Raw genomic sequence first — 18478 nt, 5'->3', positions numbered from 1 at the left:
GGATTTTAGGAGAAACTCCAGCCTAATAAATTAAACAAGCTGCAGCTGAGGATGACTTGAGCTGAACTGCTCAGGGACTTGTGACCACCCAGGGAAATGACTGACTGATAAGCAAAAGCATGAGTAAGATAGTCTTGCTTTGCCCTTTCACCAAATTTTAATCTAGAACAAATCTTTATTTTTGCCCTGAGGCTGTAGAATTTCTCTCAAACTTTCTTGCAAAACGGCATGCAGATGTCCCCATTTGGATTTGTGCTCAATTTTAAACGTGGAACTGGACCTGCCAAAGTCAACAGAGATAGTCAGCCCTGGCTGGCTCAGGACTCGGTTTTATTTGCTTGACTGAATGAAGCTTTGTTTTGTAAACAGGTAAATTTTTTACGGATGAGCTGTGTCCTGGGACACTGAGACTCAGTAGCTCTAGTTAGCTTGTGACTCTTAGCTTGCCTTAAGACACCACATGTTTAACAGGGAATGAGGAGCGAACTATCAATGTTCCAGAAGCTGTCAGGGATTGCATGTAGGCAGAAACCAAGGCTCCCATCATCCCAGCCCTTGCACGAGTCTTTAATAAAACATATATCAGTAGCACATGTAGTTCTCATGGAGTTAACTGGATGAATATTTTCATTTTTGTGTTTAGCACAGGATCAGAGACTTGTTGTATATATACCATGTTTATGTTCCCAAAGGACCAGATTAATATTTACGAATGACCGTTTTCCTTGTGGCACAGCAATTTTAAGTAATGACTTGCACAAAAAAAACTCTTTAAGGGAACTGTATTAAAACCTACAACGGATGCATCATTATTCCATAGTGCTCCTCTACAGCACCTTCTAATTTGAAATAGTTTGTCTTTAAAACCTTGCTGTTTGTACTGATGACAGTGTCCAGATCTAATGACAGCCTCAGTAAAATTGTGAGCCAGGGGATCCAATGCAAATGAAAGACATAAATGTTTTGATATATGTTTTAATCATAATTTAGTAAGAAATTACTTATATTAAAAGGCGCTAAAGCTTAAATCAAAACTTTATTTACATATAAAATGGAAGCAGTTAAAATAGCTAAGATGAAGACATATAATAGAAAATGAATATTAAATATATATGCTATTTACTTGAATTAATTTTTAGTTGCCTTTCATAAATATTTTTTTTTTTGCACAGATAAGCACGAACACATTCCCAAAGGCAAAGTAGACTTACTTTAATTTATGTAAATGACTTAATGTATCCCCTTTAGGACCTCCCAGTCTTTGTGATGAACTTGTACAGATGCTTGTAATTACCTTAGTGGGACAAGAAAGGGATTTGGCACTGTGAAAGAACCTAATGAGGAATAATCTACTTTCTGCTAGAAATATTATGAATAAAATGAGCTGATAAAAAGTCTTATTAGAAATAATCAAGTTAACATTCTGATGCTTATTTATGTTAATTAAGCTATTGAGAGTCAGTAAAACACTATTAATTAGGAAGCTCCTTTTTCCTTTCTTTTTTTTCCCCTGGCTAATCAGATAGCTCTTCTAAATTGCTACAGGGCTTGTGTACAGGAAAGTTTTGTTTTCTTAAAACCTAATAAAATAGGAATATTACACAAGAAACAGCTAATATACTTTGAAAGATAAATAGGTTTATAATAATATATATCCAAAGCTTATACTTTTGAGACTGTGTAGAGAGCTCCATGCTGTTAGGAAGATAAGAGCTTTGGTATAACTTCAAGATAGCTGTAACTTACATCACTGATGCTGCTCAAATGAGCTTGTGGGTATAATTAAGAAAAATCTCTGCATGATTTTTTTTCTGGAAAAATACAAAAATCCACCTCTAGTAAATATATACACGTATCTCAATGCAACCAAGCAAGGACTGGCTTGCTCATGAAAGCAAGCTAATTGGCTGGCACCATTTAGGCAAGGCAGGGAATGGAGATTGATTTAATGCACCAGCTCAACTCTGATGATCCAGTTGAAATCAATTAATTTGCAATTAACTCTGAAGTTGTTTTTACTACTTTGCTACTCTACCTTTTGTTTTACTGGAAAAGCTACTGATGTTTGAGGCCTGTCACAGTGCAGGCTTTTGTTTCCCTCTGTGTGCTGATGCACAGAAAGTAAGTATGCTTCTTATTAGTCTGGAAAGATGAGTTGTATTTTGATGACGTAAAATATAGATTTAAAGTTAGATCCCCAAGACAACTTATTTTTATGTCTTTGGCTATGTAAGTATTCTCTCTCTCTCTCTCTCTCTCTTTTTTTTTCCCACTTCTAGTGTTGCTTTTGGGCTGATACAGGGCTGTGTTATCAAGTAAGACTCAATTCTCTATGTAGGTAGAAAGTCATTTAATATTTAATAGTCATTATTATACTGATGGCAGGGATTCTACTGAATGCTTCAGAAAACCTGGTATTTCCCCTTTGGTGTTATATTCTCAAATGTTTAAACATTTTTTTCAAGTTGTTTAAAAACAGTATCCTTACAAACATTCAAGGTAACCACCAAGAGTGATGGTGCAGGAGTCAATTTCTGTAGTGTGAAATATTTTAGAGGGCAAGAAGACGTGCTTCTTGCTAAATAGAACTGAACCACAGGTTGTATAACCCAGATAGGGATAGTGCTAATTGCTCAGTCATGCAGTTAAAGTCCTTACAGAGTTATTGTTCACTGTCTCCCAATGGGATACTCATGCTGTGGTTTGGATTCAGGGTCCTGCTTGCATTAAGAGGTTTGTTGTGTGGTACCCTTCACTGTTAACTTTTCAACAGATGTAAATTATCCTTGGTATTTACAATTCTTACAAGAATAAAAATAAGAAGTTGAAGAAATCAGAGATCTAAATCCTTTCTTGAACAAGCAATGTTTATTTCATTTCTTGTTGTCATAATGTTTATCCTCTTCCTTTCACCTATATTCCCAGGGTTTCAAAGGTTTTCTGCAGTCTGGATTCAGAGGGATCTTAGAGGAACAGCAGCACTGTGAAAATTACACTCTTCCTTTTGTTTTGACTCTATTATAATAACATCACGTGTTTTGATGTTACTGATACTATTTGCTTATTATTAAAATTATTTCTCTTGTTGTGTTTTTCATCAACTGTTTTCAAAGTGTTTCAGGGGATGCTATTGCAACTGTTTTACAGGAGAGGAAATTCAGGCCCCGAGTAATGACATGGCCACGGCTGCAAAGTCTACGTGCTTGATGCTTGTAGGCTTGATCCTATTGATGGAGTTAACAAAAAAAGTTCTTTAAGGGAAATGGCTGCACTTTTTGGCAGCTGGCAGGAAGGCAGGAGCCTTGGGGTCTGCTGCAGGTGGAGCCTGGGCCAGCAGTGGCTGTAGATGGCTAAAGCTGAGTGAGACTGTTACTAAACCCCTGAGCTGCTCCTTGTGCTCTGTGACAGGGCACTTCAACCAAGGAACCGTGTGGTGGTGTATGTAGATGGTGGGGATGGGGTGGGAAAGGTGTGAGAAGATGTATTGTAGGATTAACAGGACTTGGTGGAGAGCAGGCATGAACTTTTCAAAATGAAAAGGAATTTCAGCAGTTGCTTTAATCAAGGCTTAAATATCAGAAGGTATTATTCACAGGGTATAATAAATTTAATCTTTAGAGGTTTGCTAGGTTTGGGATAGGTCATGGTTTGGAAGAGATTACCGTGTTAGCTGTCATTTGATCTAGATGCTGTTGTATTGTGGCCTGCACCCAGACCTCTGCAGGTACCCAGCCCTTTGCAGGTATGTGTCACAGAACCTGGCTTGTGGAGGTCAGGCTTTCTCCTCTATCCTCTAAACATCTGCAAGCAAAGTAGAGCCAATGACAGTAACTGGGTGGAGAAAAACCCTTCTGTTCTCTTGTTCTCTCTGGACTCTCTCCAATCACACTGATATTCTAGAGAAACAAATGGTTGGTACCATACCGTCTGAGATTCAGTGTGGGTTGTGAACTGCTGATACAGTGAACGTAGTGATATTTTGGGGGCATATCCTTACAAGCATTATCACACAGTTTCACCCAGGAGGATTAAAGTATAGACCACCTGAAAGGGTTTCTAGACTCCTCCTCTTCCTCCTCTCTTCTTCTGAACTACTGTGTTTCTCATATCTACTTCCTGCTAAACCAAGGATCTTATAAATGTTTTTTTTTGGGAGGTACACTGAACATCATTTGTCAGTGCTCTCATTCAAAGGGCTATCACTACCACCACTATAGATCAGATCAGCTCTGGTTTTGTCTAGTTGAGCAATGAAAACCTTGAAGAGGTTATAAAATGTGGCAAAGTGTGTAGGAAAGGTCTCTTGGCCTCAAAGAATAGCTCTTAGAAATTGTGTGCTATAACAGGTTTCATTTGGATTACAAAATAGACTTGTGGGTTCCAAAGGATCACAGCAGTAGATGTTGTAGGTCTGGTACCCTTTTTGCTTTTGCAGCTTCTCCTTTGGGCAAAATCTGTCTGTCTATTCTCCATCTATTCTGACTGCTGGATTTGGTAATTACTTGTCGCCAACTCATGACTAAACTCATTGCAGATTATGTAGTATGAAGCTGCTTAAGTACTGAACAAACAAATCAGGTTCTGCGTGCCGAGAGCTAGGCAAACCAACTCTAACAGTGATGTGGGTGTCATCAGCAGACTGTTGATGCTAGAAAAGAACCTGCTTTGACAGGCTGGGAGTCTATCTAAACTGACTTGATAGGAGCTGACTGTCACAGACTGATTCTTCATGACTTTGAGTAATGTATGCCGAGTCTGCTTAAGGTCTCTATTAGAAAAGAGCAGAGGTCCTGCTAATTCCTCCTGACACCTGGCTCTGTGTGAGTTGTCACACTGAATTCTTGCAGAAGTTGTTCATGCCACAGCAAAGCTAGCGTTAGAGAGTCCTTAATGTGAATTAAGTGCTGGTTCAGCATGGATGAGAGTGAGTCGTACTTACAGTGCTGAATGTGTTGATTAACTGGTAGTGATCAAATTCTCCACAGGCATTTAAAGTCTGGTACCTGCTCTACATTAAATAGTTGGAAACCATTTTCTTTGCACTCACATTATCGTTTGCAGGATTTGCAATGACATAAGATATTCTGCAAGATTGTCACTACATCGTAATTACAAATAATCACTAATAAGAAGTGACCTAGAGTTGACCTATCACTATCACTGCCCAGTTTTTAACCCTCTGTAGTCAAGTTTCTAAACATTGCAAAGCTCTTTTTCATATCCTGCCCATACCTTACTTGAGTGAACAAAATATAGGGTGAGTAAACAAAACATGGTTCATGATGGAGTTGATTCACGATTGTATTCATTTTTGGATGCGTTAGGTGAACATAACCCCATGATTAACATGTTCGCTCATATGTCATGGTTGTTACTACTACCACATATATAGATAGGGTAAGCTAGGAATGCTACAGTGCTGGCTTTCTTTATCAGAAAGCTTGTACATTGAACTTTATAGGTTGGACAAATTCTGGTGAATGACAGGCTCCTCCCACCCCCACAAAAGAAGAGACTTGTCAAGTACTTTGACTTCTTTTATTCTAAATTTTGAAATATTTTCAGTATTGAAATTAAAAAACAAACAAACCCTGAAGTTCCATCCCCTTCAACATATCCAAATTCTGACGTGAAGTACTTGGAAAAAACTTCTGCTGATTTCTTCCATAGCTTCATTTTCATCATGTAGCCAATGCCTATTTCAGGAATCTGCAGTTATTTGACAGCTAGAAACTTGTGGTTTCTAGAATGGTAAAACATTCACAGACTGGTTTAGATAATGGACTCTGTGCAGTTGCTGCAATATACCATAAGAATTATTTTTTTGAGATCCAAACTTACTGTTGGCTTAAATGAGCACAGACCTGTTGAAATAGCTGAAAAAGTAATTGCTTTTATCAGCATTTAATTTGGCCTTGCAAACACTGAGAAAATCTTCAGGATCGTGAACTGTATTTAAAAGTCACAACTGGAGCAAAACTGCATGTGCCAGTTGAACATCTTTCTTTGACCTGTTCTGACTCCATCCCCCTGTTCTTGTTAAATAATCACTGTAATGGTAGCAGAGCTGCTCTGCAGTAATACATTATAAATGCTGCACTTTGACCTGTTTTTACTGGGATCTGATTGTGTAGATAATTTAATATAATTTTCACAGATGACTACAGAACAAAGAACAAGCAGTGGCTCAAAATAACCAATTTCTCTGTAAAATCTTAGGGAGAGTGGAAGGGTAATGTCAAATGCCCTCTCTTTGAAGGTCCTCTTTTGAATGCTCTCTCTTTCTATTCAGAGCAATAAAAACTGTGTAAGTTTTTCTCTCTGGGTGGAAATGGGGGTAGCTGAAAGACCCAGATGGAGAAGTGGACGAATACTGCAGCATCTGAAGAAATAAGCCTGCCAGGGGTAGCAGCAGGTAATGTTCCCTAAGTAACACCAAGAAAGCTTGTTTGCTCCCAAATCCTGAATATCAAAGTGATTTTTTTTTTTTTTTTTTACTATTGATAAAACAACAAGGTGGGGGCTGGAGGAGGCTGGCTGCTCACTGCCAACCTGGGCTGCAGGCTCCTGCTGGAAATTTGGAGGTTGCAAAGGTGCTGAGAAAATCTTGGATACTCAGATTTTTGTAGGCTGGGGTCTTATCTGAGAGCAGATAAATTGGATTAATGAGAGCAAGAAAGATTGATACATGGGTGACATACTCTGAGACTGGAAGGGGGGGGAAGGGAAGAGAAAACTGTAAATATGACAGTCACATAAGTTAAACCTGGGGTGGGTTATCCAGTTTTGCAGGAAAGGGTGGAGCTCAGCCTGCTTCTGCCAGCCGCAAACCAGATTTGAGCTGCAACAGGGCTGTGCTGCTCTGTGGGGCTTCCTGACCTGAGTCTGCCCATGCGTCTACTCTAAATTCATCTTTGCTTTTGTTAACTGATTTTCAGTAACAATGCTTAGATTAAAATAAACCAGTGATTTAATTCTTGGCGTAACTTCTAAATTAGTCCAGCAAAGTGTTCAGTATTACAAGGACGTTACAAGTCCTATTCAGCAAAGCAAAATAAGCTTTAGCCTGAACATTAGTCTAAACACAGTGGTTACCATACAAAGGCAGAGTTCTTAAATGTAACAATCTCTTCCACTTGATTCATGTTTCAGCACACTATCACATCATAAATTCAATAAACATCGATAATTTTAAATCGACAGCTATGTACAAAACTATGATACAATGTTATTACAAAACTTAAGAAATAAAGCTCTGAGTCTTTAAAACACAATACTGCACATTCCCAGTTTCAAAGCAAAAGTAACATGAACGTACACGTTCTGCAGCTCGAATGCAAAGGCTTCTGAGTGCAAGCAGCTGACAATGGTATTAAAACCTGGAGATTTACTAAATAAGCTTAAAATACATCTAACCAAGCACCCTGAAAAAACTCTTTCTGTTGCTTTAATAACAGGAGCTTGGGCCCTGATTCTCCGAAAATTTATGCACGTACCTGTCTGTATGAGAAGACTACTGCAAGGCTACAGACGTGCTTCAATTTCATTGCACATAAGCACTATCTGGGAGCCAGACACTGTTTAAATGGACATTTACTAAAATGCATTTTTTGTTTTGTTCCTATAACTGATTTTCCTTGCTTTAAATGATTGAGAGTGCAAATACATATGTCTGATCTGGGTATTGGATCTCATCGAATATAAATTGACAGTAGGCAATGGGAAGGGGGAGTAACACGCTTCTCCCTGTGAGGGTACAGCCACTGCTGAATTTATACCCTTCATTTAGTCGAGGCACTGCTATTTTAAAAATTCCTCCGAGGGCTGAACACTGCAGTCCTTTCTTGGGCCACACTCAGCTGGCACATCAAGAGGAGTTTGGCCTAAGAGCAGGCAGAGGAATTTGGCTTTGGGGATGAAGGCCGAGAGACCCATGTCTTCCCCACCGCCGTGCATCGACCAGGCCCATGTCCCCATGGGTGCCAGGGCGCAGCGCAGGTCGTGTAAGGCACGGGCTGAGGGTGCCAATGTCTCTGGGGCAGCTCGTCGGGCCTTCGGGCAAGGGGTGGAAAGCTGCTTGCGGGGGAGCATGGCGTCTGGTCAGGGCAGAGGTGGCTGCGGGAGGTGTTTCAGCGACGCAGAGCCTGGCTTCCGAGCGGCTGGCAGTGCTCTGGGGACGAGTTAGCGCGTGTCCGGGCCTCTGTTATTTCTTCTGCCTTGCCGTGACGCCTGCAGGAGGAGGGGAAGATGAAAACTGTTTGCAACTCGAAAATGAGAGTGGTCTAAGGGAACTGGTTTCATGTCCCTCAGATAACTTAAACTGGTAGTGCTAAAACTTTATGTTATGTGATAAAAACATCTCCTATATTTCCAGAACTGGCACTGATGTTCAAGGGTCTGGGCAACTCTGCTTTTAAGCTAGGTACTGGTTTGGTCCAACAACGTGAGTTTTGTGTTTTCCAAGCAGAATAACGGGATATACTTCTAGGCATTATATTGCTGAAATAATAAATCTGGAGACTCACCTGGTTTTGTCCAAAGGACATTTTGTCCAGTACTTTAGTCCTGGGCCCCACTGTCAAACTGTTGTGAAACGAAGTCTGTGTGTGGCATTTCATGCAGATGAAGGATCTCCCACCTTGTGTGAGGGGTGCTAATGGGGAGCAGAGCTGGGTCCTGGCCATGAGGAGGGGGACTCAGAGGGCACGAACATAATTTTTTGTCAGAGTATGATGCAGCAACATGTGTATCCTGTGCCTTTGCTCCCTGACCTGTGGGCAGGCTCCCATCTGATCAGAGGTGTTTCTTGAGGGAGTCTGGACTGTCAGAAGGACAGAGCTGTGTACTGTCATTTTTAAGCACCTGTCCCACTCAAGGACTGAAGAATTTCTAATGACAAACACGAAGGCAAATGTCACACAGGAAAACAACCATTAGCTTAATTACGCTATTTTGGTTCCATGCAAGGAAACTCAAACAGCTCTGAGTCCAGGCCTTTGTACAGTGTCCCCTGACTGTCAGCTTTTGTAAAATGTTCCTTCTTCAAATTCTTTTTCAAATGTGGTTGGAAATGAGTTTAGGATGTTACCAGGACACACGCAAACACAGGGTGACCACCAGTACCTTGATTCCATGGGAAATGGGCTAAACCATTTCTTTCAGGAATACGGAGATAACATGAGATACCACTCTTTGGGTATGAAAGCTGACATTTAAAGAATAACGATGGTAATACAGAAACTGCTGTATAACAACTTATAGTTGAAAAGGAAGAGCTGAATAGCTGATTACAGCCGTCCTTTTACAGCTCTGAAGTATTACTTCATAGAGCCACAGGCTGTTCCTGGTAGGCCCTTACTCTGATGTTACAGAAGCTGTGAAGATTTAGGGAAAAAGGAGACCGAGTCTTGATCACTACAACTGGAGCTGCACATGAAGGAAGATTCCTGCAGCTTCACTTCAGCACAGCAAATTCGAGCTCCAGCAAGTCAGCCAGAGAAATATCCTGTACCAAAAGAACGGGTGCTGTGACCTGAACAGACTGTGTATTTGGGCCAAGAGATCAACGGTGATCTGAACAAAGATGGGCAGGGTTATAAATCAGGTGGATCACCCTAGGAAAAAATATTTAATTTCTTTTCCTGGGTTTCCCCATCATTTGATGGGGAGCACTTCAGGTTTGCTGAGGCTGTCATATCAAGAGGCACAGACTTGAGTTGCATTTGGGTGAGGACACACTGCAGCTGGAGACTAAGAGAAGCAAATGGATTTTGTTTCTGATAACCTTTCCAAATGACGTAACAATGGGAGGAGGGGAAAAGGGAAATTACAGGTTTTAAGGTGCTGCTCGCTACTGCCTTTGCAGCAGCAAGCACTTGCGGGAGCTGCTGGCCTTTTGAGGAAGTATTTGAACAGTTGCCTGACTCAGTCACTTCCTAAAAGTTCTGGTTTTCCATGCCTTCCTCTATATTGCTTTCCTACATCTTCAAAGGAGACTACAAAGCTGTCTGCATATCCATTTATTTTTTTTTTTCAAATATGATTTTTTTAAAGCCTGTGTGCTGGAATCCCTGTGTTTAAAACATACATAATCTGAGTTACATGGCTCCTGGTTTCAGCTGCCCTCCCTGTGCAGCAAAACCAGTGGTCCTCCTCTGTTTCTTACCCAAGCCTCACTGCTACTATTTCTTGTTCTTGCTGGAAATCTTCATTAGGACTTTTAAACTGACAGTGCTACTTCCCTTTTACCCTTGATATAATCCAGTGGTGCAGTACAGAAGGGGCCAAGAGGAGTGGGCAGGAATAGTCAGGAGTGTAACTACCCCAATATATGTCTCATTTTCTCTTGCTTGCAGTGATGCTTCAGGTGCAGAAACAAAAGTAACCATATGTGGAAATCCTGCAGAGCTTCCTCTGTTCCATGCCCCTGGGGCCTTGGGCTGGGCAGGAGCAGGGCTCCCAGCCCCCCAGGCACAGGGGATGCTGAAGAATAAACACATTCCTTTCAGGAAATGAGAGAGTGAGATTTGGCATCATTGATTCAGTTCATAAGAGACACTCAATCAGCATGGAAAGGACAATGAGTAACTATGCAATTTCAGTACAGGGCATGTTTTGATTGCTTCTTTTTCCGGCATTTCTTTCCACTTGCTATAAAAACAGGCAAACTTTCATAAATGAAAGTCTCAGTCTGAAGTTTTCTTATGATGGGCAACTATGCTGACAGTACAGTGAAGGATGCAGGGAACTTGGTATGTACTTTTGTTAGAAAGTTACCTGTGTTACTTTTTTTTAGTGACAAAAGCCAAATTACCTCCTCCCAGAAAGATGCATGAATGCACACGAGAAGTATGTACAGTCTGTTTGCTCCAATGCACTACTTCGTGTGCAGTATCGTGAGGAATTGAACTTGGCTTGAGTTGGAGCTGGTATCTTGTTCCAATGAGTATTTTTCCCTGGGTTAAGTGTTTTATTCTCTTCCAGAGGCCTGTATGTACACAGTGCTGTATCAAGTGGCTACCCACAAGCAAATCAAATGTTGTTCTTTGCAGAAGGTAGGTACTGAAATTGCATTTTTACTATTTTTGAGAAAATTATGGGATCAAAGCAAGGACTGTTTATCACATGAAGCTGGATTCATTTGGTTAGAATACTGACTTTTAATTATCTGCAGGGAAAGGTGGATTGGCTGCTGTTGACACAGAGGACAGACATGTGGGTTGTGACCCTGTGTTGTGGGGAGATCAGCACTGACTCCACTCAACACAAGATCAACACCCTGAAGAGTAAAAATCAGAGTAGCAAATTTATTTTAAATGTATTTGTGATTAGACACAAAGACAAAAAGCTTAGCTGATATGCTGAATACTGATTAGGTCTGTAAAGTCCCAACGCTAGGGTTAGTTCACAGAAAAATGCCTTTGCGAGTTTACATACCTCATTGTACCACACAACCTAGTTTTGTTTTATTATCTCCAGTATCAGTCTCAACCTCTGCTTTTAAACAAAAGAGACACACTAAATACATCTGATCATAGCAAGGCAAATGAAAACATTGTCTAGTAGCAGAGAGGCTCCTAGGATGCCATCTCTAGACGCCTATGGCTTTTGTGGGGGATCAATGTCTTAAGTTAGAAATATTCATTACAGGCACTATGAAAGCATGGTGACGGCTGGGAGCTCCCTTTGCTGCAGTTCCTCCTGCTGCCTCCTGGGAGGCAAGTTCGGAAACCACTGTGCTGGGAAAACGCTTCTGTTTCATGCCTTATTTTTAGCTAGGGGAAAGTGGCATGTTACAAACATAAATAATTAAAGCCCCAGGGCATGCTGCCACTAAAAGGGTAAGTTCCTCTGCAGTAGATGGCCAGCCCTCCCTGCCTTTCTCAGCAGTGGGTATTCAAACTCTCCTTCTCTTTTGCCTCCACTTTCCTTGAAAGCAAAAACATTCAATGCTGATAAAGAGAAGCTTTGACCACTGTCCTGCCCATCTGCTTGACCCGAGATCTAGCAGAAAACAGGCTTTGGACAACATATTGCATCTTTCTGAAGGCTGACAGACCCGAGTGTCTTCCCTATGAGGCACCTCTAATTTGGGATTTGAGTATTCACCCAAAGGTGGCTCCAGCTCTGTAGGTCTGAGGGACTTGGATCCATGGAGCCACCTGAAGAACACCTGGGGCAGGTTTTCACGTTACTGCAGGCAAAGTGCTCTTGTGAGGAGGCTTAGGAGACAAAAAAGCCACCACAGCAGTGCTGTTGTTGCTGGCTTTATGCATTTGTAAGTAGTTGAGAGGGAGTGATCGCTGATTAAGTACCCAGTATTAACTGCTCTTAATCACAGCTCTGGAGTCTAATGGAGCTCTTGTTTGCACATAACCGTGCCTTGTAGCTGTCTTTAGCACACTTGACAGATGTGCTTATTGCCATCTTTACTGCATATGTGTAATGGGCTTTTTAATTATTGATTCATCATTACCCCTTTATAAAGTGCTTATAAATGTCAAGAGAATGAACAATGCTCATGCTTTTCTTTTTAAATCTTTTTTCAGGTTAATAAAAATAACAGCTCTGTTAAAAATAGGGACAAGGGACCTCCTATGGACAGCATCAGACCTTGGACTGGGGAGGAGCAGACCCATACAAATATACTAGTAAGCCCCCCTCCCCCCCTATTTAACTTAATCCCCAAGTGCCATGTAGGCTACCTGAGTAGCTTTTGCTGTGTCTCTTCTTCCTCCGTTTTCCAGACGTCCTCTGTTTTTCCCTGTCTGTGTGACTTTGCCCTGGGGGCAGTGTTGCTGAACAAGAGGAGTCGGTGGCTGGCTCCTCCGAGAAGGACTTCTCTTGAGAGGTGTCCAACAGCGAGTCTGTACCAGGGTCTTCGTTCTCCTTTGCCATCTCTTTTGACTCTGCCTGGTGAGCCTTGTCGCAGGGAGCGGATGGAGCACTGCCAGGCTCGACCCCGTCCTGGCTCAGCCGGGCGTCCTGCTCCTGCGCCAGCCTGCAGCTCTCCAAGCCATTCCCTGGGCGTTCATTGTCCTGCTCCTCTGAGATAGACCCATTGAGCTGCTCTCTCAGAGCAGCGCCTGAACTGCTGCTCACAAACTTTATCCCAGCACCTATGTTAGTGGGAGAGAAGGCAATGGAGCTGTTCTTTGTGCTTGGCTGGAGGTTTGCCATCCCAGCACCTTGCTCAGGCTGACTGGTTCCATCAGCTTCCACCAGGTGGCCTTCTGTCCGGGACCCTGGTGGCAAATTTTCTCCAGTGTTGTTTTCAGGTAACGCCTGGTTTGGAGCTGAGGCATCTGTAACATCTTTACCCATCCCTGGGAGAGCCGTGGTCGAGGTGGGGGTGCTTTCTGAGGGATGATCATCACTGTTTTGCTTGGCCTTATCATCGATCTGCATTCCTCCTGCTTGTGGATCCTTAATGCCCTTCCCTTTAAACAAAAAGCATGAGATCAGCCACACATGCAGAACTGTAGCTGAGATCAGCCAAAGTGTTTCTGGCACTGGGGGAGGCTACAAGCTCACAGCTGCCTGCAGAGGGTGCACTGCCCCTAAAGCAGCCATACATAATAAGCACCAGTTCGTCCTACAGCCAAGGATAAGGATAAGCTGCTTCCTTAGTACCTCCCTTCCATTAACCCATGGTCTGACTCCTAAAAAACACCCCAAAGACTTGGGTTCTTCTGCAGATAGGTCTTTCTAGTCCTATTTTAAGGGCTGCTTTAGACTCCCAAATGTCAACTGAGACGGGGTTCACCAGTCTCTAAGGCAGTGACAAGTTGTGCTGGTGAGTCTTGGTGGCACGGGGAGGACTCGTGTGGAGGTGACACCAATGCCCCACCAGCATGGCGCTGTGGCTGAGCCATGGGCTGTGACTCTCAGAGGGTTTATCAGCGCAGGCACAAGGCCACGCTGTCCCGAATCGCTGCTGATTCAGGGACAGACCTGGCTGGCAACAGCTCTGGGCCATCTCCTCCTCTTCCCCACAGCACTGGCTGTAGAGCCTCCTTAGATAAGATGCCCCAAATGCTGGAAAGCTTCTCGCTTGTGTGCTTGGCTCAGGCTCAGAGGCAGATGGAAACAGCTGCAGGTACTGTGAGACTGTCAGGTCTGTGTCCTTACCAGCCTGGTTCTCCTCTGGGCTCTCCACAGGCAAGGTTTTAGGAAGTGCATCCGACTCGTGTCTGTTCTTCGTCTTTCTCAGTGTGAACCCTTTCCTTATGTCGGCCAGCAACGCATCAATGACGCACACCTCCTCCTGCTTCACCACCCCCTTCTTAACTGGGATAGAGAGAGACAGGTGTTAAATCTGCCATGAGAGGGGGCAGAAGGACGCACACAGGCAAGCACAGTGATGTTGTTGTTTGGGGCTGGAAGCTAGTGAAAACCACGACCAGGCAAAAGCAAGGTACTGATGCCAGGCGTGGGAGCAGCTTGTGCTCTGCACCTTTCTCTGACCCCAACCCTCCACTCCTGGGATGGGGCCGTGGGTCCTGCAGGAAGAACCAAGACCAACCTCCAGGGCTCAGAAGACCCAGGGGACCCTTGGGCTCTGTCCCTTACCTAAGCTCAGGGCACGGCACAGCACTGGCTGCAGCCTGGTGAAGTCAAAGGGTCTACCCCAAAGACTGCATGCTACAGGCTCTGTGCCTGGTGATGGCTGTTAAGACCTTGAAACACCTCCTGTTTGCTACCCCTGTTAGTAGGGGCTTTTTATTTTTTGAATGGACAGAAAATGATCTTGATTTTTCTTTCCTCTTAGGCTTCAGTCCAATTGTACTTTTCAGTTATGCCTGTTATTTTCATCCACAAAAAGGCAGGTTTACATTACCTGCAAAACTTTTGGGATGTCTGCCGCCTGTGCTAAACTGGGGTGAGACTATTCAAGTGTATGTGAGGATTTTGGGTGGGGGAGGTCAAATAGCTGTTGTTAGATTTAGGATTCAAAAATTTTGTTTAGAAACTAAAAAATTTGAAATAACTGAAATGTTTCAATTTGATTTTTCTTTCCTCTGCTGTTCAGTCAGCAAACCTAAAATTAACTTCTCTGCCCAGCTGCAACTGTGAAAAGTCAATTTTTAGCTATGGCTAATAGGACACCTAAAAGCCTTTAGTCAGCCAGCACTTGGAAACCCACAAAATAAATTACCACTATTGGTCATTAAAGCTGGACCAGCAAAGAGCTCTTATCAGCTCTCCTGTCAATTTGGGAGTGCAAGCCCACCTCTGTTTTACGAAGCCCCTTCAGATACTCACTGACTTTTCCATTTTCTCCCTTCTGTCTCTTCCCCTCTTCTTCTTCCAGCTGTTTCTTCCTCTTCTCTGCTTTTGCAGCTTGCTCCTTTCTGTCCTTGTTTTCCTGCAGTTAGGTAACAGGGGCATGAGAAGGTTGGCTAAATATCTGCTAGGAAAGCCAATGAAGAGAAAGATGATCTGCAGATGGTCGCAAAGGAGGAAGAGAAATCCTCTGCAATAAATAAAATGGGTATGGGGATTAAGGACTGCCTTGCCAAGAGAGTGAAAGGGAGGCTGCTGGTTTGTGCAGGACTTCACCCAGTCCCCACAGAAGTGGCATCAGTGATTTGCCTAACACAGCTACCAGCATGAGAAGGATTACGTTTCATAAGCCCATTCTTCTAAAATTTATGCACTTGACTCCAAAATATCTGTGTGCATCTGCAGCTAAAGTTGCACCAAAATCCCATGTCACCAAGGTCTGGATAAGGCCAGGAAAACCAGGCACTACATCAGGACAAAATGGAGCAGGGATCAGGCACGCATTCACCAGGTGACCTCATGGCAAATGCTAAAAGAAAGGGTCCATAACCAGCACTGTCCCTCCTGGACATTGTGCCTGTCCCTCCCCTCTCTGTTGGAGCAGAGGCATGCACCACTACGAGGGCTGCTCAGCATCGTGAGCACAGTCACTGACCTTCAGGGCTCGAATGAAGAGATCTCTGAAGGTCTTCATGGTGCTAAATATGTCCTCTAAGGACAACTTGCTTGGGTCTTCACAGAGATAATTTGCAAGCTCTTCTCTTTTCCTGTCGATGGTTTCAAATTCTTCTTCCAGCTTTCTGGCGGCATCAATGCTATCCTGAAATGTATTTAATGTTCACAGAAAAACACCATAACAAGTGAAGTGCACTTAAAGCCAAAGGATGTCAACGTAAGAACTGTACCAGAGCTTTGGGGCCTTGGTGTTTAACCATAGCAGAGCTTTTGGAGCGGGAACAAACAGGGAACTGTACGTGGTCTTTGCTGCTGTTGACTGTGTTGTGCCAGCTTATGGGGATAGCTTTAGCAAGACATGGAAAGCTCAATGCAAAGCCTAATCCCAAGAGAAGGGGATTACTCTGGTGATCCACCCAGAGAAGGAACACGGCTCAGACACAGTGAGGCATCGCAGGGCAGAGAGAGAACCACCAGGGCAGGGGCTTTAAGAATTCTCACCAAAAGGTATCCAGGTTTGGGGTGGAAGTGGCAAACAAACAGCAGTGGGTTGTGTGGCATCACAGCCTATTTCCAAATCTGAGAGCATGTTTTGTGGCAATATTTTTCACCGTCTTGTGAGCCTCCTCAGGGAGTCTCCAGTGCAGCACACTGGCTTTGTGTGTGTAAGGTGGAAGATATAAGTGAACTCCATTACCAACCTGGATAGGCTTCTCATACTGTTGTTTCACATCGTCATTTGATGATGAGACCTTTCGTTGAAGCTCCAGCAACTTCTTTAGATTGGTACTGGACTCAGAGCGTATAATATCAAGATTAATTCTGAAATCACATAGATGCCCCATGTTAATTCACGCTATGGTATCCGGTGCTGACAAAAGAGAGGGCAAGTCTGAGCTGGTGGGTTGGTTGTCCTTCTGCTTCCCACTTTGCTGAACTGAAACCTGAGCCCTGAACTCTGTACAGTCTGAGCTCACGAAAAACATCCTTCCTCCACGGCACTTATGTAAAGATGTCCAGGTCTACCTACAACTTTATGTACTGAGTAGATAAATGCCCCCCAAATCTACCCATTCAAAGGACTATTTCCACCCCTCAGTGCTCAGCATTAGCTCACTTTCCCTGGTTAAAAGCATTTCAGAAACGCTTCTGGGTAGTTGGCCTTCAGAAGCTCGCGTTACTGCAAATGCAGTGCAGATTTTGGGTGAGGCAGTATTAATTCAATGCACTGCAAATGGCAGCCCTAAGTGGTGCCAGCTGTAGTAGAACTATCATATATTAAAGGGGTTTCAGCATTCATCAACCAAATCTTTTGGTTAAAACTAAGTAAGATGCCATCTTGTTAATATGCTGCACCAGCTGTGTGTGTCCTCATTTCTGGTACATTGTTGATGTGCATGGGATTTATTTTTGTTTTTAATTTGAAGGAAGTGACATGCAATTTTACCCTGCTGCTTTTGAAACGTATTCAAGATCTTCTGGCAGTTCCAGTAGGTCCGTGTGGCTGTTTTCTACTTCCTGAAGCAGAAAAGAGAAATAAGTGTTATTTACTGTGCGGCACAAGCTGGGAGAGGAAGCTGGAAGGAAAGAGAAATGGGCAGAACTGCTCAAGAAGGATGACTGCGCTAGGTCCTGCTGCTGACCCCTTTTCTGCAGTTTGCTTTGCCTTGCAGAACTAGAGAAGGATTCAAAAAATGACTGCATGTTCAGAGAGCAAAGCGATTGCTCCCAGGCTATACAAGCATAGAGAGCTGAATGTTTAGAAGTACTTATGGTTCAAAGCAAAGCTGACCTGCTGCTGAGCCTTATCTTACAGGGAATTTCTTTTACCCTCTTCTGAGACGCTTACTATTGGCCGTGGGAGGAGGAAGGACTGTGGTTTGATGCAGTCTGATACTTCAAACAGTCCCAGGAGGGCATTAAAAGGGCTTGAATCTTATTTGCCTAATTTCTTTCATGGCTGTGCTTGCTGAAGCTACTGTGAACTAAAGAGGGGCTTAACTATATATAACTGGAAGTGAGAGACTTTGAGGTCTGCCTCACGGCAGAGCAAAGCATAGAGAAAAAAGAAAAAAAAAAAAACACAAAAAAAACAGAAATACAAGAAATAAGAAAGCCATGGGGACTTGGGAGTATGAAAAGCTCAAGCATAGCCTGGTGGAAAAAGGAGAGGCCATGAAAAGGCAGAAAGGATGAATGGATACAAGACCAGCAGTTTGCAGTTGATGATGTATGGAGATTGCACAAATATGAAAAAAGGAAGTTCCAGCAATTGTGGGGAAAGATGCTGGAGGAAAGCAGGACAACAGTTCTCAAAAGGAGTTCCCTGAGAGCCAAGCAGTGCCCACAAGCAGCTTCCACCAGCCTAAGTGAACCAATGCTTTTAACTTGCAACACTGCGGCTAGCTGAGGAGGATATGAGTAAGAACGTGTTACGTTAACTCAAATTAGAGTAGGAGAGTTGGTTCACCCATAATAAAAGTCTCCCCCTTTCCCTATTGCCCAGGACTTGGCAGTG

At 43.2% G+C, this 18478-nt stretch overlaps 1 protein-coding gene and 1 long non-coding RNA gene across 14 annotated transcripts in view; one reads left to right on the top strand and one right to left on the bottom strand.

Annotated features, from left to right (window-relative positions):
* The first annotated feature begins 1167 nt into the window (after positions 1-1167).
* LOC308195759 lies at positions 1168-18476 on the top strand. Its single transcript, XR_013951837.1, has 4 exons — positions 1168-2121; positions 10984-11054; positions 12549-12650; positions 17388-18476. It is a non-coding gene; the product is annotated as an uncharacterized lncRNA (long non-coding RNA).
* INF2 (inverted formin 2) overlaps positions 5525-18478 on the bottom strand; it is a 40345-nt gene continuing 27391 nt past the window's right edge. For 11 of the 13 annotated variants that reach the window (XM_080593717.1, XM_080593720.1, XM_080593724.1 and 8 more), the window contains 8 exons: positions 17408-17478; positions 16662-16782; positions 15941-16105; positions 15265-15367; positions 14131-14289; positions 12705-13439; positions 11437-11496; positions 5525-8229 (listed from right to left, as the gene is read on the bottom strand). In XM_080593717.1, the coding sequence (XP_080449843.1) occupies positions 11438-11496; positions 12705-13439; positions 14131-14289; positions 15265-15367; positions 15941-16105; positions 16662-16782; positions 17408-17478 (1413 nt within the window). In that variant the 3' untranslated portion in view covers positions 5525-8229; position 11437. The remainder of the gene's footprint in view (positions 8230-11436; positions 11497-12704; positions 13440-14130; positions 14290-15264; positions 15368-15940; positions 16106-16661; positions 16783-17407; positions 17479-18478) is intronic. The other 2 variants (XM_080593722.1, XM_080593723.1) reach the window with 2 other exon arrangements.

Source organism: Anser brachyrhynchus, assembly GCF_964034855.1.
Source record: "Anser brachyrhynchus genome assembly, chromosome: 5".
Classification (NCBI taxonomy): Eukaryota; Metazoa; Chordata; class Aves; order Anseriformes; family Anatidae; genus Anser; species Anser brachyrhynchus.
This window is presented reverse-complemented; position numbering and strand designations above follow the sequence as displayed.